We start from the raw sequence: 24476 nt of genomic DNA, 5'->3' as shown, positions 1-24476 counted from the left end.
GAAATCCTTAAATACGATCTTGAAATTATAACGAAAATAACATCATTTTTAATTGTTGTGTATTTATGTAATTTAATATGTGTACTGCTTCCTAGGCGATTCGATTTTGAAAGTTCCAAAGTAGACCACAGTTTGATGAATAAGCTTGTAACACTTATTATAACTATCCAAAACAATGAAACATTATTATCTCAAACAATAGTTTGAGAAAGTAAACAGACGAACTATGAAACTTGAACAACAACTGATTCCATGTGAATTAGGTAACTAGTTAAATAGGTTATAATCATTAATATTTATATTTATATTGTTATAATAGTCTTACTTGTTTCATATGCTTTAGATAGACGGACGCCCAGCTGTAGGTAAGTGGTCACTAGTGGCTTAGACATATTGATAATGTGAGAACTATTAATCCTTCCGTACATTGCCAATGCGCCACTAAGCGTGGGGACTTAGAGGGTTGTTGTGCCTGTATTTATAATGGCTCACTCAACCGTCACGCTGGTACTCAAAACTACGAAGTATTGTTATTTAATGGTAGTACAAAAGTATGTGTAGTAAGTAAGTAATAATGGTAGTATAATAGTAATATAAATTTGCTTAGACCGTCATAAATCTAAATATAAAATTATCTATCGCAAATGATGAAGATTGCACAATTGAACACACGTACTCTATTTTCTTGGTTTCATAATCAACTGTGGCGGGAAACTGCTACTACTGAAGTATTCATCACAAGAAAAATGAGTTGTTTTTCAAGAAATAAGATTATAAACTGCCAACATCTCAACTTGGTCGCACTATATTTGCCGATAGAAAACCAATTAACTTTTATTTACTCTACTCGGACTTCTTCCAAACAACTCGTGTCGTCAAATCTACCATGTAAGCAAACTACTATACCAAGAAGGCTGTATTTAACACTAAACTTTTTTATATAACTGTCATTATTGTTGTAAAACATGAACAACCAAAAACAACCCAAAATTAATAACAGTATGCACATCTAGCCTTATCATTATTATTAGATCTACCAATTGTTGAATGCTCAATGATTTTCAAATAATACTCACACAGATATACACATCACTTTATATTATTCGTTATTAAACTGGTTACAATCTTACTTAAATATCTCAACCTTTTACAATTGAGCCACTTTCGTTCTTCAAAATTAATCATGTCCCTCTCTCTATTACCCTCCATCTTATTCCTTTCTAATTTATAATCTACCCACAAAGTTAAATATTATTATTTATAAGTGTTGCAATTATACAGAATAAAAATCGATTTAAAATTAAATCGCTAACACAATGGACAAAATTAATCAACTTACTTTAATAAAACTTATAATTAAAAATTAAATATCTAATTGATAATATATCGTAACAGTCACAATTATATGTAATAATTATAGTACAACTTATTTTAATATTAATAATCGTAATAAAGGCAGTAAACTATTTAAAATAACATAAGTTGCATCAGTGATCAAGCAATTTATTTTTGAGTAGTAAATTATCTTGAACCATATCTATTGTTATATAGTCCTTGTAACTTGGGCTACTGGATAGCTAGCCCAGCTAGCCATAGCTTCTTGTAAACATAAGGTATTAAATTAAGTTGTAATATCGTAAATGTTAGATTCTATGTACATAGCAACATTACTAATTTTATAAGTATTTTAAGTACGGATTACAAGATACATTATAATGTGGAGTTTTATTTATACCTATACTAATATTATAAAGAGTTAAATATGTTTGTTCGAATGTATAATTAAAAAGAAGAGAAACTGGTTGAAAGACTAAATTATATTTACAAGCAAAGTTTGAGCTCGTCGCTAATTAAATATGTGTCTATATTTTTAGACGTTTGTGTTTGTATATTTTTAAAATGTCTCTATTTTTTTTTAGTTCATTAGCTTTCAATCTGTGTAATTTAGTTAAAAGGGCCGGAAGTGTGCACCAGGAAGCCGGGGAAGCGCTCGCTATTTGATTTTCCCAATGAGCGCGAGCGGTGTTAAATGTCGTCAACAGGAACCCATTCTCAGAGAAAAAAAATAAAGTAACAGCCTGTAAATGCCCCACTGCTGGGATTAGGCCTCCTCTTCCATTAAGGAAAGGGTTTGGAACGTATTCCATCACGCTGTTCCAATGCGGATTGGTGGAATGCACATGTGGCAGAATTTCGATGAAATTAGACACATGCAGATTTCCTCACGATGTTTTCCTTCATTCTCATCCTTCATAAACACAATTAAGCACATATATATAGTGGTGCTTGCCTGGGTTTAAACCCGCAATCATCGGTTAAGATGCACGCGTTCTAACCACTGGGTCATCTCAGCTCTTAGCTCTTTCTCAGAGAAAATATGATGTTAATGTTGCTTATTATCAAGGTATTATGTCATACATTACACATCACACATGAACACTGTAAGGCATTTTTGTTTTATTATTGTGTTGCCATTCCCTTAGTAGTTTGTGTTAGTTATTGCGAAACATTTATATTAAACTTAAACTCAAATTGCTTTATTCAATATATAAGCATTACTAATTGATGGTCAAATTAAACAGTGCCGTAAATAGCCTTTTCTGCGCTCTGTGCGAGCTTTTTTAACTGCGCCCTATTTTACTGTCTCAATCACTAAAACTTGACCGCCGGTTCACTACTGCAAATGCGTTGCCCATTTACGAAAAACACTAAACACAAATACGCTCGTACGCTGCCAAATAAATGAGCGCGGTGTAAGTTTTTAATGATACTAGCATGTAAGTACGTTTGTATTGGAATCGAGTACTAGGGGCTCAGCAAATTCTTAACAAGAGCAAAACGAAAAAACAATAGTCCTGCCCAGTCTGTCTATTCTTGCGACCCCTACGCCCTGTGCCTGGGCAACTGTGGCACCGCCGTATTTACGACACTGAGTACCACCGGTTCGGAAAAGAAAACACTGAGAAGAAACGGAGACAAAAACTCAGCGGTTCTTCTTTTGTCTATTATTATAATATATATATATATATATATACACAATCGAATATGAAAAGAAATAGCCAGGAGGCGATCGTTTCATTCCCATTATTTATTTGACTGTATTAAAATTGCTCATAAATCGCTCATTAGTCAGCTAGAAATCTAATAGTAAATATATTTTGTTACATTAAATCAAACGAAAATTTACAGTTGTTAGGCAAATCAATAATTGTCGAATTGTGTTATTCAAAGTAAACTACGATTTAATCTCCTTAAATACAAGCCTCTAAGGCACTACATCAAAGATACAAATATCAACTGAAGCCGCAAAGAAGCTCAAACGCCAACAGAAACTTGGATAAAGTTACTCCACGCACCAAGAGTTATTTACTAAGTCAAGAAACTTGTACAAGTTGATGGATTATAAGATCTTTGTTATCGAGAATTGATAGTAATCTTTGATTATTATACGAATGTTTTAAGGGCCGGATTGTAGTTTTAAATATTGTTACTTATTATTAATAATATTTTGAGTATAAATATTTCAATCAAGATATATCTATTGATGTTAAGATTTATATAATTTTCATAAATTTAGATTATTAAATATCATTCGAGCTCTTATGGGGATCATCGGAAAATATACTAATATTATAAATGTAAAAGCAACTCTGTCGGTACATCTGTCGCTCTTTCACGACTAAACCAATGAACCGATTTTGATGTAATTTGGTGTGAAGAAAACTTTAACTCCAGGGAAGGAAATAGGCTTTTTTTGCCTGACACTGTATAAGATGCAACCTCCTAAAACGGGTTCGAAGCCGCGGGCGCCATAACAAAACCACTTCTCGCAAATCTGTACACTTAGATCTATTAAACAACGCAAGAGATTATGCTTTGGTTTTCATCATTAAATAGAATTGTTTAAGACGAAGGTATGTATGGCAAATGAATAAATATTCCAGTATAAAAAGCTAAAAGTTTCAACTGCAAACTTCTCTTCCTTTCCTCCGGTAAAAAACTTTTTATATTTGTTCTTCAAACAACTATTTAAATATACATATACATTTATATTATTATGTATTGTGACTAGTATGTATACTCTCAAATCATACAACAAATAAAATAAAAGCCGTTTTATTAAATGCTATCATTTATTACATAAATGTATGTGGTAATTTGTAATGGCCGATTGGAAACAATATCCATTAAACCAGATTGACAAGGGAATTAATTAGACTGTCTGATCTGACAATCCTACCAAAGCCGGCAGATCTTCAGATAGTTTTATTTCTCAAGTTAATGAATAAATGAATACAACCAAACCGAAATAAATAAACGTTGCTCTGAAAAGTACTTCTCTTTATTATTTTCTTAATTTCAAAACAGAATTTCGCTTCGACATTTTGCATCTATTTTACACTAGTTGTGCCCGTAAGTTCATGGGCGTTTGAATCTCACAAAAAAAGTTAATGTTGTAACCTAAGTTCCACCTTAGTACGTCAGCTATCTGCTAGTGAAAGGCCCATCAAAACCGGTCCAGCCACTCCAGAGATAAGTATATCAGAACATGAAGATCACACTTCTGACGTCAATGGTCTACATTCAAAGCAGAACGGAGTTCTTTAACGCGGTTTAAAGTAAAGTGAAGAGGCAGAACGTCACGCAAGGAAAAGGAAATGAATATACTCCAGGTAACTTTTCTATTATACACGGTTTTATATATAATATTTTCAACTTAAATATTTTTATTGTTTTATTTCACACGTGAATTTATTTAAAATTGACGACCTCCATGGTCGAGTGGTACATATACACCGGTTTTCATGGGTACGCCAATCTGAGGTCCCGGGTTCGATTCCCGGCCGAGTCGATGTAGATTACCATTAGTTTTCTATGTTGTCTTGGGTCTGTGTGTTTGTGGTACCGTCGTTACTTCTGATTTCCATAACACAAGTGCGTCAGCTACTTAAATTGGGATCAGAGTAATGTATGTGATGTTGTCTCATATTTATTTATTATTTATTTATTTATTAACTATATTGTCAGTGTCTTTTAATTACTTTTTATTAATTAATATCATAGCGTGAGCCAAGCGTTTCACATCTGGTATTTGAAATAAAGTTATTTTATTATAACTGGTTGTCGCCCGCATCTTTGCTCCCGTTATAGGGGTTGTTTGCGACGTGTTAGGCAAAAAAGTAGCCTATGTCCTTCCTTAGGCTTCAAGTTTACTTCATACCAAACTACATCAAATTCGCTTCATTGGTTTAGCCATAAAAGAGCAACAGACATACAGACATTCAGAGTTACTTTCACGTTTTTAATATTAGTATAGATTACGTTTATAATTTTGAGAGTATGTTAGTGCCCTAAATGTGGTTCTTGATAATGAGCAAAAATTTAATACTCTGAAAAAATTACCTTAACTACTACTAAATTACCTTGTACTAAAAATCTCAAAAAATCCATGCTATAGTTAGAAGTAAACAAGAAAACGAAGAAACACGAAAAGCGACTTCTTTATATACACCATCTAAAAATTCACGGGACTTTCACATTAATTATCTTATGCATAAGATACATTTTATAAAACCACATTCACAAGTATTTATGTACATCAACTTAAATTCCTCGTTTGATCTCTGCGGAATTGAAAAACGTGCTTAAGCGAATCGATCGAGGCGTACAGCATTATTTATTTCAAATGAAACTGACCTCATTCCCAAGAACGAAGTAATCTTGCTTCTTTTAAGAATTTGTTTTTTAAATCGGTTTTAAAGACGACTGCAACCAATGATTTCAATATATATACAATATAGGTGCAATCATTTATATTGAAATTATGATGCTCCCTAACAATAAAATGTAGGCACATTCAAATGTCACTTTAATAGACACTATTTTGATAAAGTATATAACAATACAAAAATATATTAACGTGTCTATACAATATGGCATATAAACTTCTGTATACCTTGCTAATATCAAACTGTGAAATATCTTATCCTAGTATTTTATTTAGTAAATTACTTATTTATTTGCCACTTATCTCTCTTACTATCTATCTATACCTATATTATGGCTCTCACAATCAACCCATTTTTAGAGAGTGAGAGGAAACATGAAAATAAAGACTCAATGTATTTTTATTTTGATAATAAATTGGAAGATGGACATATTGGCTTTATAACATTAGTAGTCCCTACCACCCATTCCAGGACATATTGTGCAAAAGTGTGTGTGCAAATACTAGCACATTCCTTGCTCTGAAAATCTGTTACGACGGCAAAATAGACATATCCTAATGGAGTTTATCATATATATTATGTATATCTACATTGTTCATGTATCATCATCATCATCATCACAGCTGTCCTGCTGCACATAGGCCTCCCCAGACCGCGCCATGTTGCTCGATCCTCTGCGTCCCTCAACCAGCTTCTACCTGTGGCTTTACTTGTTTGCTGAGGTAAAGGGTGTAAATGAAATTTCATATTCCAATCTACCTACTATTGAAAATTTTGTTGATGGAAAACTCATAAAAATTTTACTGACCCAAAATTTGAACTGTGAACCTTTAGGATCTACGGCGTTATAATCTATCCACGAAACGATTAATTGCAATTTCTACTGTCAATCATACGCCTGTTTATTTTTTTGATTGGATTGGAATAGCTTTTCATTAGCTAATTAATCTATAAAACAAATTCGAATTAGTGTAACCAAAACAATGAAAATAACGAGGTTAAAAGGATTATTATCTAATTTGAAACAGGCGTACACCCGGATTAGTTAACTCCTATGTAAACAATTTTCGTAACATGTTAAAACAAAAATGTTTACTGAAACAATGTATCAAATTGTTTGAACAATGAACGAATGTAAATATTTGTTGTTTTTGTTTCGTTAATAAATTAAACGGAGATTTTAATTTAGTGATGTTGTGAATTGAATTCAATATATATTTATTTACTAAAGGAAAATTAATTTAAAAAAATACAAGTTTTATTCTTTAAAATCTGTAAGGGCCGAGCAGATAGTCACCCTGGTAAGTGGCCACTATCGCTTATAGATATTGTAATAATTGTTAACTATTTCTTTAATTGTCAGTGCCCCACGAACATAATATGTCTGTATACGAGGGACATTATGTTCATTGCGCTAGCATAAAGGCCTACCACTAAGTATATGTTATGTGTAATGGAATATCAGTAATATAAACATTACTCTATCACAATTATGTGTAATTACAGAATTAAGTTACCAAATTTGAAAATATTTTTTAAATAAATAAATATAATCCCAAATTTATTTAATTTAAGCTTGAAACATTTACGAGTATGGTTCATTTATTTCAATAGTATATTAAACCACTGCTATTCAATCACATTTAACCGAAATTTTGCCAACTGTTTTGGTACTGGTGAAAAAACAAGCGACAAATACTAGTTATAAGTTTAAAATAATAATGACATAATCGGAAAAAAAATTACAAACACTTTACTGAAAAAATAATAGCATTATTCTGTAGACTAACTACTTCATTCGAGATGAAAGTTCCGTGACGAAGCGATTTTCTAATAGTGGTAGGCGTGATCAAGCACATTTAAGCCACGTTCAGAAGCCATGGCCTAATAATAGAGCACAGTGCTGCACGCTTACAAAAAAGACCTTTTATAATGCAAGGGACAGTTTTGATAAACGTATTACTGGATTGTATTTTGTTATGTATATTGCCACAAAATCTTAAATGCAGTTAGATTTTAATCTATCTCACGCAATAATTAAGAATAGATAACTCTTTAAAATTTCATTTTGTCGCGTTGAGAATTTGAATACGCCGTAGTACAATTTTATTTAACGTAAAATAATATATTTATTTAACGTACTTAATATACCACCGTAAAAAATAAAAAAATAAATTGCTTACCGCGGTCTGTTTATATCTATGCTTAGTTGTTTAAAATTAAGCAACGGATTTTGATGAGTTTTTATAATAGATGGAGTGATTCGAGATGAATATAGTAGAGAAACAAAATCTGTAGTATATTTAGTATCAGCATTGAACCTTTGCGAAGCCAGGGCGGGTCACTAGTTGTATATTACATTATTATTTTTCAAAAAGGAAATCTTATGCAAAATATATTGTCCTACTATACCGTACATCAGGTCGTTGATTACATAATTTTTAACTTTATTAATTCCTCACATTCTACACAATTATGAAAATTAAAAACAATAATTTTCTCACACTTATTACAATATCAATTCTTCTATCCAGAAATCCATAAATCGTAGAAGTCAACCAAGTTGCGACAAGCTTTTATCCGAGAATCATAAATTATTTATCGTCCTCTAACAAACGATGAAGGTAATATTTTAAAAAAAATTCTTGAAATTGCAGTAATTCTAATAACGAATATGAAGCCGCCAACGCAATGATCATAAATTCAAATTTCGAACGTATTCTATACGTTCGTTCATAAATTATAATTAATTAATTCAAAACATTTAATTACGGGTCTGACAAGACATTCGTAGATACCTATAGAACTATCGAATTCCACCAAATAAAAAATAAGGTATATATACCGTTTTTGTTAACTACAATAATAAAAATCCCCTGGCTGTGGTGGGTCTGGGTAACGAGAGGTCTGCGTGGTTTTTTTATTTAGTTCAGTTGCTTACTGGACGTTGGATGCGACACTAGCTTTGGAGTGGCTCTATTTGACTATCTGTGTATAGCGACTTTGTAGTTTTTGTGACTAATTGAAAGTATGTTTGCTATCTCATTTGCGCGATACCTACGTCGACAGAAAACGTGTGCTTTAATACATTTCAGATCTTATATCCTACATGTATATACTAAAATCAATGAGGCATGAAACTAAAGGATAGGGAAAAATGAAGAGAAAGATAGATAGATATAGGTATTGATATTATATTGAGATAGAGATTTAGTATTTTCATAGATCAGACCATTTCAATATTGGAATTTAAATGAAATTTTGAGCCTTGTCACTCATATTTTCTTATACATGTTACATAAATAAATAAATATTACAAAAAAAAAATTATTAATTTGAATAAGGTATGCCATATTATTGATATATATTATACTGGTTAAAATGTGGACTATATTTTATCAGAACTGAAAAGGTTTCTAGGAAAAAGCTAAAATCAAATGTAAAATTGAAGTATATCGAATACTACGTAATCAATCAATTTACTGTAATTGTTTCGCGTTATTAAAACAATAGATTTTCAGGTAAATTTGTTATTTTTCACAAAAATATTTAGAAAATCTGATCATGACGTATCGGTACGAGACTAATACCGTCTGTAATTAGCTACTGTTATTGGAACTTTTTGATGCATTATCTTTTATTTTTATTTAATGCCTAGTATTACAGCCAGTATTTAGTAACAATCAATACCCTTTTTTCTCGCAGTGGAAACCTTCAGGAAGTATCAGAGTTCTTGGAAGGGGTTTAGAATTGACACCAATGTGAGGGTTGTCTTCTGGATCGGAAAGGTTGCAAGTTTGGAATCGAATAAAATAAAGTTAAAAAGATATATACTTTTTAACGTTATGTTTGCTGATTATCTCAATGAAGATCGCATTTGGGCGTACCTAACTTGTCTTTACAATACTTGATGACCAAAATCAATCGATAAATTTATCAAAATATTCTGATTTATTTTTGATCTATTTTTAAATGTTATTAAACTAAATACCATACCAAAAACTATTTACAGTATAAAAAAGTAATCGATTGAATTCAATTAAAATGTTGCACCAGCAAACGACACGCCTTGGACTATAATGTTTTAGGACGCACCTTAACTGTTAAAGCATTAAAAAGTAGGAAATTTTAGTCGAGGTTCCATTTATGAGGTAGTTCGATATTATAAAACTATTTTACCATAACTAAAAATTAAAATTATAAAAATATGAGCTTTGTTATGTATATGCTATGATTGACATCGCCCTAGGACAGAATCGTTGGAAGTGTGACGTTCGTAGGACACGAAAATGATAAATATTGAAAGTTTGCTACACGTATAAAACGTGGGAATAATAACTGGATATAAAAAGACGATGCAACATCACGGACTGAACGGGAATCACAGCTGTACGAGAATTGTTAAGTAATTATGTGATCTCAAGATTCGGTAACGTTCTCTACCTCTGGATTGCTGACTTCACTGTTTGTGATTTTCTCTTATGATTTTTTAAAACGTAAAATATTTACGAATCGACCAATAACGAGATAAGTTAACATAGAGAAACTAGTATGAAATTCACTATATTCTAAGCTAGCTATGCTATATACTATCTTGCATCGAGGCATTCAATTCTGATTCTGATGGAAATAAAATAAAAAGATAAATTTCATACAAGGCAAATTAAACGGCAATATAAAATTATTTTCTTCTTCGATCTTGATTTTATTGGATTGATAAAAATTAATTTGAAATCGCACTCTACCACGGATTGGTATTTGTAACCAAAATTGTAACCTTTAATACGTGGTAAATAAATAGTATTGAATTCATATTGTAATAAAATATCCAGGATCATATGAGCCGAATAAATATGAAAAGAAAATCCTTTTGTCACATAAAGGCAATACATTCTTCATCGTGACTGGCAAATTGTCGCTGAAGTGATATTTTACGGATCCTTCGCGGAGTGGATGGAATAGCCGAAACTTATTGATATTGGCTGGGAGGAAATTGTTTCCTCAGAATGTTTTATGGAAACGCAATGAGATGGGATTTTATTATGAACGACTACACGATGTAACCGAAACGTTATTGAAACATATTCTAATTTTTTGCCATCGGGTGACTCCCCGAAAAAAAGACTAACTTACTTAAGACTTTCTATATAGTTTTTTTTATTATAGATGTTTAATTGAACCAGGCGACACTGATATTTTTTTTAAAAAAATACATACCATTTCATCCACCATTAATTCTACTTGCTTTATTATTGTTTTTATTATTCTTTTAGTGTTATTATTGTATAATAACATGTAACTTATTAATTTAAGTAATTACTAATATTGTAGTAGGTATAATTTCATTCGTACAATTGTTTTGCCTAATCCTAATGTTACTATTTGTTGATTTTTCTATCATGTTTTAATTTTATAGTCTGTTAATTCTTAATTCATTTATTTTGTAATTATGTATTTAAGGAGAGCAATGTCTATTTATTTGCGGGCGTTAATAATTCCACCACAGATCTCACTTTATATTATCTCGATTACACTATCGCTCGCTGCAAACACAGTGTGTTCATGAAGCAGTAGACCAGAGCTACTGTAAAACCCAAGAAAGAAATATCATATTTAATATGAAATAATTCGAAACAACATATATTAAAAATCTGAAATATTATAATCGTTCATTTCTTGTTCATGATGCAATATGGTACTTAAATAAATAAAATTATTGCTATATATTATATACTACTACACTACAGGACCTTAAATTATCCTTGCACTTTTATATATGCTGGTGGACTCACAAAACAAATACTAATTTCCACGAGCCACCGTATAACCTCTACATATTATATGTAGTTAGTGGTAAATGTAATGTTAATTTCAATAGTACTTTAGAGAAAATTCATTTTAATTTATTAATTACGACAGCTAACAAGAACTGTTTATTCTGGGTAAGATTTATTAGAATCAAAAATACTTCGAATTTTGTTTAACTTTAATTAATTGTTAACAGCACAATGATCTTTCTTCTTATTGTGTTTTTATGGACATTTGTTTAAGTACACGTGGTTGAGTTGAAATTCAAGAGGGATTTGAAAAAGCTTGAATAATGGAATATTACTTTATTGAAGATTATATTTATTATTAAATTAAATTGGGTTATTATTTGTTATATACATTATATATGGTATATTGGTTATTATATTATTAAATAAAATTGGGTTTAGTCTCCGTTGATTTCCATACAGGGTAAGTAGGAATTCAATTTTGTATTTAATTCATCAATGTAACTGATAGTCATAAAGATTACCTATTGTGTATTTTGCCGGTGGAAACTACATTCCCTACATAGGTAATATTAAATTAAATCATTTAACATTACGATTCGAATTTGCAAGCAAGGGGCAACTTGATGTGTTTATTTTGATTTTGATATATTTGGCCCAAATCTCGAAGAGGAAATCAAAACTGACACTGCAACTATTTCTTAGAAAACCTTATCACAATCGACAAGCGAATGACGTATGGATAGCCTATATGGTATAGTATAAGCTCATACAGAAAGTTCTCGTATTTATGGCATGTCAAGTTTAATTAAACGATCGCCTTTGCTTATTGCTATCATATTCAATATGTATTTAAATTATTTGACAAAAAAAGGATCTGATGAGTTGCTTTTGCCGGTTCTTCTCAGGTCAGGGGGTTTCTTTTTCCGAACCGGTGGTAGTCGTTTATTTGACCATCAATAAGTAAATGTAATGCTTCTTATTGAAAACGAAATTTGAGTTTATGTTTCTTGGGTTCTCGAAATACGCGACATAAAATCGAAACGACGCGACGTAAGTCAAGACATATTCGATTGCTCCGTTTTAGTCTTGCTTTATGACATTGACCTCGCGATAAGTGAATTCTCCTGTGCTGGAAATTCGAAACAGTTGATGTAAGCTTAAGAAATGGTGTTTTTTTTTTACATAAGTCATAGATAAATAAATAAATAAATATGAGACAACATCACATACATTACTCTGATCCCAATGTAAGTAGCTGAAACACTTGTGTTATGAAAATCAGAAGTAACGACGGTACCACAAACACCCAAACCCAAGACAACATAGAAAACTAATGGTAATCTACATCGACTCGGCCGGTAATCGAACCCGGGACCTCAGAGTGGCGTATCTATGAAAACCGGTATACACACCACTCGACCATGGAGAACGTCAAAACATTATTCGATGTCCTTAAAACGACGTAAATTAACTACCTGTACTAAAAATGTGACTGTATGTGTTACTACAAATTTACCACTGCTAGACGCAAACTTCTTACTTCTTACTGCTAGAATCAAAAGTCTTATCTGATGAGAGTGGTTGGTTCGAAAAACAAATTCATAGCTAATTTCTTATCTTACCATGCCACACGAATGTGGATTAATATATATGAGAATAATAAATTCATAACGGTTTAGGTACCGCTGTACATGAGATAAATTATAAACTGAAATTAGGTACATGAAAATAAATAAAATATATTTAACCAAATAGCCTGAAGGTTTGCAAAGTGGGCAGCAAAGCTGTGTAAAAGGTCAATGCCGTTGCTCTTCTACAAATATATTTATATATACATATATACTACTCCATTTTGACTCATCGTTAAGTTAATGATTTAAATTACTGTGTGATATTTCTTCAATTGTTTATCCTCGAAGCAGTGGCGATGCAAATTCAACCTTAGGCTAATGTCTATAAGGTTATTTTTTGTGTGAGGTACATTAAATCGATACAGGACCTTGTAAAACAGAATATCGGGTGACAGAGCTTAGCGTAATCGGGCGCGCGTAAATTATATTTCACTAAAAGCTGGAATGGAATTATTAAGGTGGAGTGAATTGTGTTTATTTTTATATATTTATATAATCTAATTTAATATTAGGATACAGAATTTGTAAATGTACATAAAGGGAAAGTGAAATGAAATAACATACATTAATTATATTAAATTAAACTACAACTGCGTAACTGTCTTATGTTTTACAATTTTAACGAGAACTATTGTAAAACGTCACATAATCATTCTATCACAGCAGTTCTACGAGAAGTTACTAACGGAACTTCAAAATGTAAATTCTACCAAGATGGAGCTAACTCACGTAGCTGTTACGCTGCAAGCGTAGCAATCGTAGATTGAACTATGCTGAGTAACTCCATTCTGATTGATACCGCAATACGTAGCATGTCAAGCAGTCTTCGATAGATAGTTATAAACATTAAATTACTGTACAGAATTCAATATATTCATTAATGGGTTGACAGTCTGGAAGTATTCAAATGCTGTATACATCCTGCTATCGGATTATGAGAGAGACTATTTCTTTAAAAGTGCTCTTGTATTTCAGGAATTACTTGCCGCCAAAGTAACTACAAGCCCCGGGTATTACCGACGCAGTTATAATCGCTTAACATTAGGTGATCCTCCTGCTCCTTTCGTCCTGTATTACGAGTTACGTTCTTGAGAATAGTTTCCGCTGCCGAAAATGGTCAGAAGGACATATGATGATGTCATCTGTTTCATATTAATGACAGTTAAAAATAATGGGTAAAATTTATTACATATAGCCAGTTTAACTCAAAATTTGTTAGCATTACTGCGTTTTATTCATAATTTTAATGTAAATGAGTGAAAAGTCAAAAGTCACGGCTAGTCTTGACATGCGAACTGGGCTGTCGCCTGTCATTGTCACATCTTCTAAAGACATGACAGCAAATGGAACATTTGACACTTTATAAACATGTCACAAGCGAGCGTCGGTGTTCTATTACCTTAACATTAATGTGCTCGAGGCACAAGTGAGCCTTTAATAAGAGTACATTTTAATTGAATGTCTAATTAATTATATTGAACTTAATTAGTGTCGCTATTTTTTTATATAAAACATCTATTATCACCTCAGGGGTGTTATCTATCCTGAAAAGACGTTTTTTGGCAAGTAAACCTTGACGTCATTCATTATGATGCTTTTGCATGACCTCTCTCCGCCTGTTTTCATTAGTGTGTGCGAATTACATGTGGAAAATTCATTGATATATAGTTGATAATGAAACACATTCAATGCATAAACGAGGGTATTTTTTAATTATTTTGGCTCGTATACAATCTTTAATGGAACCCACACTTTTAGTAGAAGATTTTTTACGTTTTGATTATACACATTTCTGTCAAGTTGGGTTATAATCCATGCCGGAAGGACCAATCTACCTCTTCATAGCGCACCTGAAAAACTAAAAAACTAAATGCTTCGTGTGCCTAAACATTATATCCGTGACGTAGATAGGCGTAGGCTGCTTGTCTGCTTTTAGAAAGGTAACGTATGTGTTCTATCTCTGACACACTCTCCAAACAGTAACGTGGAGAAGATGGACCACCACGGTACATTACGATGCTTGAATCACCAATAATGAATGTATTGTTGATCATAATTTAATATGTTAATTTGTAGTGACAACTCTAGCTGTGAATGATGAGTTGTTGAATGATGAGAGCCAATAATTGTGATGTACAGTATTAGCAAATATATCAAGTTGTAAAATTGTCATCTTGTAGAAGATAGTCTGAAGAAGATGTGTTGGCTTCCTATTTAATAAAATAAAATTATATTACTTTTTGTATGAGTCCATAAGCTAGTGTATAAACAGACCCAATACATTGGTGGTTACCAAACGGTGACTTGCATGGTACCATTCGTAAAATTATAACAAAGATAAATGTATCTAAAATAGCACAACGAACAACAATATCACGTTACATGAAACGTTTTAGAGCACGCTGTATAAGGTTATTACTGGCGGAGCTAATATTATTATTTTGATATTACCCAAACGTAATACTGTTAGGTAAAATTTACATGAGTCAATTTCATTTGATACTCTATATGTATATTGAATACGTGGATAATTATGCATTTTAAACATTCATTGTTTTATTTTATATCGAGAGAGATACGTATATCGTCAACATTTAATGGAATATACTTTATTTAAGCAAACTGTTATAAGAACGATGAGTAGAGATAGATGGCCCAGTGGTTAGAACGCGTGCATCTTAACCGATGATCGGGGGTCAAACCCAGGCAAGCACCGCTGATTCATGTGCTTAATTTGTCTTTATAATTCATCTCGTGCTCAGCGGTGAAGGATAACATCGTGAGGAAACTTGCATGTGACAAATTTCATAGAAATTCTGCCACACGTGTATTCCACCAACCCGCATTGGAACAGCATTGTGGAATATGTTCCAAACCTTCTCCTCAAAGGGAGAGGAGGCCTTTAGCCCAGCAGTGGGAATTTACAGGCTGCTGTTGTTGTTGTTTGTTGTTACAAGAACTATTGAATCCGAAAGTCAATTTACATTTTCAAAATAAAAAGGAGAAGGCTGAGTTTTATATTCTCTATCCGTATAGGTTGAAACAAATAACTTTAAATTGTCGACGAATATATCCTTTAAGCTTTTAGCGCCGATAACTTGAGCTCCGTCATAACATGAAAACTGTGATAATATAATTAGTAAAATACTTCTTACTGTATAGTTTATATAACGAGAGTAATATTTTTAAATACAAAACGGTTGACACAGACATACAAAAAACGTGCAGAATAGCCTTTCAAATAACTTATTAATTCATTTTTATATTTAAATATTTTAAAGTCTCAGTCAAAATCTCCTGACGTCAGGTCAAGTCCATTACTTTTTGGACTAGAATGTGTCAATGCGAGTACGGAACGAAAGGGACAAAAGTTTAAAACTAGGGCTAATAAAAATAAAATATGTGATCCGATTTGAATGGTTCATTTTAACTATTTACATAAGAGACATAACATCTTTTTCCCCATTCTTAGCAGCGCTTTGGCGATAGTAATCTTTCTTAAATTTCCAATATATTTTGGCGGTGACTATATCAAATTTAAAAGAAAAAATAGAAGAGAGAGTAGAATTAGGTGTGTTTAAGGAATAAAATTAATCAAATGATTTATTTAAAACTCGAAGATTTGTGAAATTTCTTAAGAATGGATTCTATGTTTGAAAATGTTCCAAGTAAAACCGTAACTAGAAACCCCGTTTATTATCAAAGAAGACCTTTTCATGCTCGAAAACGTTTCACCAAAAGAATGCTTAGTTATGACAGTGACAGTTACCTACGGTTACTTTGAAATTTTCTTTAATTATATCGCCAAGGTATAAAAATATATTTTATTTGTTATAAAAAATAATATTTTTGACACATGATGGAACTTCAAATTGTCTTTGATACTTAAGACTATTCGCTTTTTTCGAAGTAAAAACTTCTTTAGACGCGTTACCGAATGTCGGTTTTGAGAATATTTTCCTCTTTTCCTCTCCGACGTGATAACAGTGTATTTGTGAGTATAAATATAAGTTGCTCTTGGATTGAAAATATAATATAACATCATATACAACAACAACAACAACAGCCTGTAAGTGTCCCACTGCTGGGCTAAGGCCTTCTTTCCCTTTCAGGATATGGTTTGGAACATATTACACTACGCTGTTCCAATGCGAGTTCCATTGTTGGAATACACATGTCGCAGAATGTAATATCATATCATATACAACCTTATAATCGTCAAAACCATTGCTGCTCGATATGTGAAAACCAAAAATACGTATAACGATAATAATGTTACAAAAAAAATAATGATTCTTTAATAAAAATTAATTAATCAACTGTTTGGTGTTTGGTGTTTCTCATTTCTATTGAGAAAAGTGAAAACTTAACTACCACCTAACAGATGGTTCTTATACTGTGTTATAACAATTTCATCTAACATTTCAGAAGTGAGATATGAGACGACAATGTACAGTCGGAACTGACCACAAATTGAATAAACCTCTCCACCATTCGATATGTTAATTCAACATATAGTTCCTAGGAGGATCAACGTGACATTTTACACGTGGAAACGCCAACATGCCTTTTCAACGCGCTTGTTTAAAAAGCATTCAGTACACAAACCGCAACCTGTGAAATGGCGTAGTAATATGTAAATATTTGTTAACAATAAACCTCTTCATTAATATAAAACATTCAGTTTTTTGAACGAAATTCTTTTACAGTACAGTGAACTCGCAGACAAATTTATGTATAGAGAATGAGTTATGTTCCCTTCAGGCGATCAACCCCTCTCTTTCTTTCATTTTCTCTCTGTCTCTTTCTAATATGTGCGGTTTTATATAGCACTATTCATATTAGTGTTTTGTTATTTTTATTACATAATGTAATACAGCTAATTTAGCTTCGTCCCAATCAAGTGTAATAAGATACTTCTCTTTTGTTACCTGGTTTTGTCTGTGGAATCTATAACCCAAAGCGGTTGTAGCTTTACGTTTAATTTAATATTTTAATCTCATAAATTAAAAGTGTTATAAGTGTGCTTACAAAATTTACGAAGTAGATCCAGAGATTTTACAAAATATATTACTAGTACTAAAAATATGTATATCATTAATAGTAGTTATCTTTATAAGTAGTATGTTTACAATTATAGGCATGTTTTACATCGAAAGCATAGCGATAATAAATTGCCAGACGTGCGTCATGCATTCTAAGACCTATTAATTTGATTATAATATATTAATTATTTCAATTAAAGTCTAGTCTAGAAGCTGTGGTATTATTTAATACAACAATACTTTTTTACAGCAAAAAAAAAATTATTAAAAAACTGTCTAAAGCATGTCATTTACAAAGTTAATGAAAATAAGATACGTCATTTATAAAATGTGCTAGATTCAGGCTAAGTATAAATCTACGACGTGATCGTCCAACCATAAATTAACCTTTGATCATATCATGGTGTTGATCTCCACCTAAATTACACACGTCGAAGATGATTCCGAACTTTATGATTATATTTGTTCAAGTAATATAAGCCTGACTTTCGTTTGCACTGTAATACTTGAGTTTAATTTGATTGGTTAATAATATCAAGTAATAGACTCAGTATAAGTAGACTGACCAATAGGAGAATCTCTAAATCAAAATTGACCAATAGTATTAAGCCGGACTCTTTAATTTTGAGACTAGTGATGATGGTTGGAAAGTCATGTTTGTCAAATTTGACAGTTCCTTATTGAACGTCTTAATTCGGCTATTGGCATTTTAAACATCTAAAATTATATTTAAAAACTTACCAAGACTCGCGTCGTACGTATTCATGTACTCCGATGTCATGAATTGTGATACGAGGGCCGTCTTTCCGACACCCGCGTCACCAAGCAGGACCACCCGATATTTTGGTATCTATGAAAACAGGAAAAGCTATTTATAGTTGTATGTATGATGAACCTAACACAACATGTTATAAGGCTAGGCTACACTTACGTTACTTATTTGTGTTCTAATTTAGGAGCAGGTATATAGTTAAAGAAATATGTATTACCATTTATTATAATGAAAAATATAAACAAAAAGACCGCCAATATTTTGCTTCAATACTATTACAGAGAGACATATTAAGATGTATTTTTTGTATATTTACAGAGCGGAGGTGTTTTCCTTAAATTTATGCAAAATTTCATGATAATAGAATTAATAGATAAAAACGAAAAAAAATTCAAAATCGGATGTGATTTTAGTTATTAATAATATTCATTAATTTAGACTGCCTTGTTGGTGTGGTGGCTATAATAAAATCGCGCAGATCCCGGGGTCATAAGTAAAAACTCCAGGTCTAGTCGATGAAATGTCATTGGGTTTTGAGTTGGACTGAGTTGAGTCTGAAATGTCGAAGTGTTTACACTAGCGTACCTCGAAAATGAAAATAAGGCTGTCCCATCGGATTATAAAAGTGAGGGCATTAATAATGCATATAATGTCATGCGTAGTTGGCTGATCTTTTTTAAGATTAGCCAAAATACTTCAGGACGATATAATTAGTCAGGGATTACTTGATGTTTGTTTCAGAATTGTGTTGTAACATATTAAATGTTATTGTTATCTAATAATCATCTGCGACTAAAGAAAGAATATCAACTAACAATGTAACTCAACTCGCTGACCCACGCTCATTAATTTTAAGAGCGAACAAAACGATATTGTCTCGCTGAAAACCTTTGTAAAACTTTATTCCCCATATATATGAAATTATGTTTAACGACCTCCGCATACTACTCGATTAACTTTGTATGTCAGCTTGAATTTTCCGAACGAGTAATATGTTATGGACAATGAACAGGAATATCATTAAAAGTTATTATTACAGCGGAAATGCTTTTAGAAATTTTGACAGTTACTAGCATATTATCGAGAGTCGAGATGGCCCAGTGGTTAGAGCGCGTGCATCTTAGCCGATGATTGCGGGTTCAAACCCAGGTAATCACCTCTGTTTCTGAGTCTTTATAATTCATCTCGTGCTCAGCGGTGAAGGAAAACATCGTGAGGAAACCTGCATGTGACAAATTTCATAGAAATTCTGCCACATGTGTATTCCACCAACTCGCATTGGAGCGTGGTGGAAAATGTTCCAAACCTTCTCCTGAAAGGGAGAGGAGGCCTTTAGCCCAGCAGTGGGAATTTATAGGCTGTTGTTGTTGTTTGTTGTTGTTGTAGCATATTATCATACTCTATCGGAAGTGGGTTTACGAATAAGTTCTTTTATTTGCATTCGTCGTAATATTTTCACAAGAGTGATCTTTATTTGATGGATTTTATTAGAATTCTTTTTTTAAATTTCTCCACAGACTTAGTTAATAAGTTATAAAATTATATATCTATATTGATGATATCGGTTACTTTTGGATGCGTTCAATTTAAATAGATTTTTCTTGTTATTTTATATTGTATTCATTTAGCTGTTTGAATTCGTGTTCATTGATATTTGTTTACTGATCTTAGAAAAGTCTATAAAATCAATATCGGAATAAATCAGCCACAAGTTCGTTAACTTAAAACCTTTGAGGTAAATATTGAACATTACTAACAGATGTTTGCTTATAGAGTTTTGCATATATAGAATGATATGTTTATCAGCTAGTAAAATTATCATTCTATGTATAAAAATAAAAATTAGTACTTTTATGTCTGTCCTTTGTGCGTTCTTGAGTCATATTCTTGATTGTGATATAACTATTGTAGTGTTCTTCATACGTTCTTTACTTGGTGGTAGGGCTTTGTGCAAGCCCGTCTGAGTAGGTACCACCCACTCATCAGTTATTCTACCGCCAAATAACAGTACTCAGTATTGTTGTGTTTCGGTCTGAAGGGTGAGTGCACCCATCCAAACACAATATCCCTTGTGCCTGTAGTTAAGGATGGACGAGAGGACGATGTAAGGAATAGTTAATATTTCTTACAGCGTCATTGTCTATGGGTGATGGTGACTACTTACCATCAGATGACCCATATGCTCGTCCGCCAACCTATACAATAAAAATAAAAAAAAAATGTTCACGAAGGCACCAACTCTATGACAAATAATTATTCCCTATGTTCGTCCTGTAATTAAAAACGCTTTATAAAAATCCTCATTCTAACTGTGCGAAACTGGGACATCTAGGTCGAGTAGGTTTTACAATCCTTCCCTTTTTCAATAAACTCATGAACTCCTGGTATAAAAAATATTATAGATGAGTGATCGCTATCAGAACAGCACTTTTAATTGCCTATATTCGCTAAATAAAGTAAAAATAAAGAAGATACTGTTAGTGAATGTTAGTTAATTATTTAAGATTGGCTTCTTAAACTAGAACTATCAACATGGTCCAATTCTTAGTGCTTAAGATCTTTCTACAGATTAGATATATCAATAGTGTTAGCGAGTAGTCCTAGCTTTCACTATGATGTTATGTCATTGTATTATACCATTCATTATATCACATTATTATTAGTACATATTATAAATATAACAGGAACTATTACATTTACTTATTATTCACATAATTACTATTGTAATTAATTAATCAATAATTTGTACAACTTTAATGAATATTTTTAATTTTATTTTAAATATATAATAATATATATAATAATAATTTATTTTTGTATGGAATAACATTTCATACGGACATATAGCACTGCTTCGTTCTTTGAAAATGATTTAGCTGTCATAAGAAAAACAATTGGATGATTGTCAAGCATTGTAAAAAAAGATATAAAAGAGGGCATCATTGTAAAAACGGATTCATTACTATATCACGAATTACTGAAATTACAATAGTTTATTATCACACAGATTATTTTATTAACTTTATATGTTACCGGATCAAGGTCATCTTCGTCAGGCGTGTCTAAGCTGGCGGAGTCGACTGGTCGGTAGCCGGAGCAACACGAACCATCAAATGGTGATCTGTCGGATGCTCTGCAAATAATATATTTCAATATTGTATATTTAAAATTAGTACAACCTAATATGCGAAAAAAATTTGATCTTAAAAAAAATATACACAAAAGTACAAATGACCCACAAAGGTCAACATGGTTGAGATAAGGATTTGGAATTTGTTCCAACGTCACTGCAATCAGGTAAAAATCTATTTATCCAATTCTGATTAAAATAAGAAATATGCTTTATTATATTAGTGTTTTAAGAATACTTTTGATATTTAATTTGACAAAATATAGTAACTATCTTAAGATATTCGTCTTGGTGGAATCGTCAATAACCTAGATTTCTTTGATATCGCTAATAATTTACTAACGCATGAGATAAAAAATACCACTGAGCTTATTCCACCGGATCTCGATCTGTGGGAGATTTACCATGTTTATTATTTTTAGTTGGTGCATCTCGTATCAAATATATAATAAAAATAATCATGTTAATTTTAAAATCTTTTTACATCTATATATTTAGTAGGATTTTACCTTAGGCTTGGCTTTATATACAATAAATTCTATTTCTCCACGGTGTTTAGCTTCACCCAACAGTACGAAATGAATTACGTCACGAACTGCATGAATAAATTAGTAATACGTGTCCGGATTTAAAACTACTACGTTTAGATCCACTGCTATTCACTAAGACACGAACAAAGGATCTCTATAACCAATTACTACACATTCAACTGTTTCAAAGAAGCTGCTGGTCTTGACTACTAAAAGTGTTAGAAGCTTCTATGCGCGATACATTTTAGAACAAAAAGATTGTAATGTTGAATAAGATCTTATATAATTGTTTTTAATAATAATACAATATTTTTAACTGCCTATTTATCTAGTAAAAATATATATTCAAATAATTATGTAAAGACACTTATACAACACAGACCTTAAATTCTAAATTTAAAAATTATAAATAGCCGGTCATATTAACGTCAGAGTGACGTTCTTTTTTATTATTCGTTTAAACTAAAGTACTAAATAGGTACAATAGACTGGCAACATTTTAAAGCTAATTTTTTACTTTGTACTACCATTCTAATGCATATCATTATTTCGAAAGATTAAAATCTACTGAAATATTGATCCAATTCTATAAAAAATCACAGATACAAAATTACAATATTCCTAATTACTATACATTATATTTTTTATAGAAATAATGATTATTAATAAATTAATTGTCCGTGTAAAAAGTCGAGCCAAATCACTAGTGTATAATAAAAATTAAAGTCACGGTGTTAATTTGTCTGTGAAAAAAATATATAATTTTCAAGCTCTAATAAAGATATCATGGTAAAGATACTAGGACATCATCAATTACAAAGAGCTGTTACGTATATTTGTAAATAGAACGGCAACCAAATAGGTCGGCTGTGGTCACGCAACTTCGTAATCAAGTACGAAAATCAGATTAACGGTTCGAGCGTATTAAAGAAAATACGCAAGAAGTTTTTTAGATAGCCTTTTGTTTGACTTGTTTTCGGTGTTCTGACGGATTGAATTGGTTTTATTAAAGATAATTCTGTTTCGGTAAAATCTTAGTACATCTGATTCTTTTATTAGTCTAATCAAAATAAAAGTAACGGAACATTTTATATGTTAACATTTTATATGGCAAGTAATGGTAAGTGATAGTAAATGTCACCAGCCGTTGACATTGGTACCATAAATAGATGTATATTAACTATACGTTTCATCGTCAATTTTGGGAACTAAGATGTTATGTCCCGTGAGCTTAAGCCCGAATAAATGTTGTATTTATTCGGGCTCATTTACCCTTCAATTCAGAACATCGTCGTCATCAAAAATCTAACTTAACTATTACAGTGGTGAAGGAATAGCTGATAGTTTTAGTATGACTACAAAGTATGAAAATAAAATTAATAATATCTTTAATTTTTGTTCATAATTAATCTCTAGCCCGACGGTGAAGAAAATATCGTCAGAAATCTTATAAGTGTCTGATTAAAATCTGCAACGTGTGTGGCATCTGAAGCAGTGTAGTGGAATGAACTCCAACCCTCCATCTCTAGAGTAAATATTTACAGTCTAATTAATTTTAACTTTATATTATTTATTTTTGTCTGTGAATTCAAGTATCTAATTTATATAGTTATATCTAGTTGTCGCATGCGTTTTTGTTCGCATTTTAGTCGTTGATGTTTGGCATAAAAAGTAACATAATATGTCCTTCGTTGGAGTTCACACTTGCTTGATAGCAAGTTTCATCGAAATCAGTTCAGCAATTTGGCCGAGAATGAGCCACAGACAAACAGAGTTCCTTTTGCGTTTTATAACATTAGGGTTGAATTAAACAATAACTAAAGAAGGATCTAATCTGCGACTTTATATTGCAGGATGCA

General features: G+C 31.7%; 1 protein-coding gene across 1 annotated transcript in view; it reads right to left on the bottom strand.

Annotated features, from left to right (window-relative positions):
• Window positions 1–24476, bottom strand: part of LOC124539951 — a 108622-nt gene that overhangs the window by 23498 nt on the left and 60648 nt on the right. The window contains exons 4-5 of the mRNA XM_047117311.1: window positions 21991–22090; window positions 18927–19035 (exon numbers count right to left, since the gene is read on the bottom strand). Of these exons, the coding sequence (XP_046973267.1) occupies window positions 18927–19035; window positions 21991–22090 (209 nt within the window). The remainder of the gene's footprint in view (window positions 1–18926; window positions 19036–21990; window positions 22091–24476) is intronic.

Source organism: Vanessa cardui, chromosome 24, assembly GCF_905220365.1.
Source record: "Vanessa cardui chromosome 24, ilVanCard2.1, whole genome shotgun sequence".
NCBI classification, from domain to species: Eukaryota; Metazoa; Arthropoda; class Insecta; order Lepidoptera; family Nymphalidae; genus Vanessa; species Vanessa cardui.
Note: the sequence above shows the minus strand (reverse complement) of the source record. Positions and strands in the feature narration are given on the sequence as shown.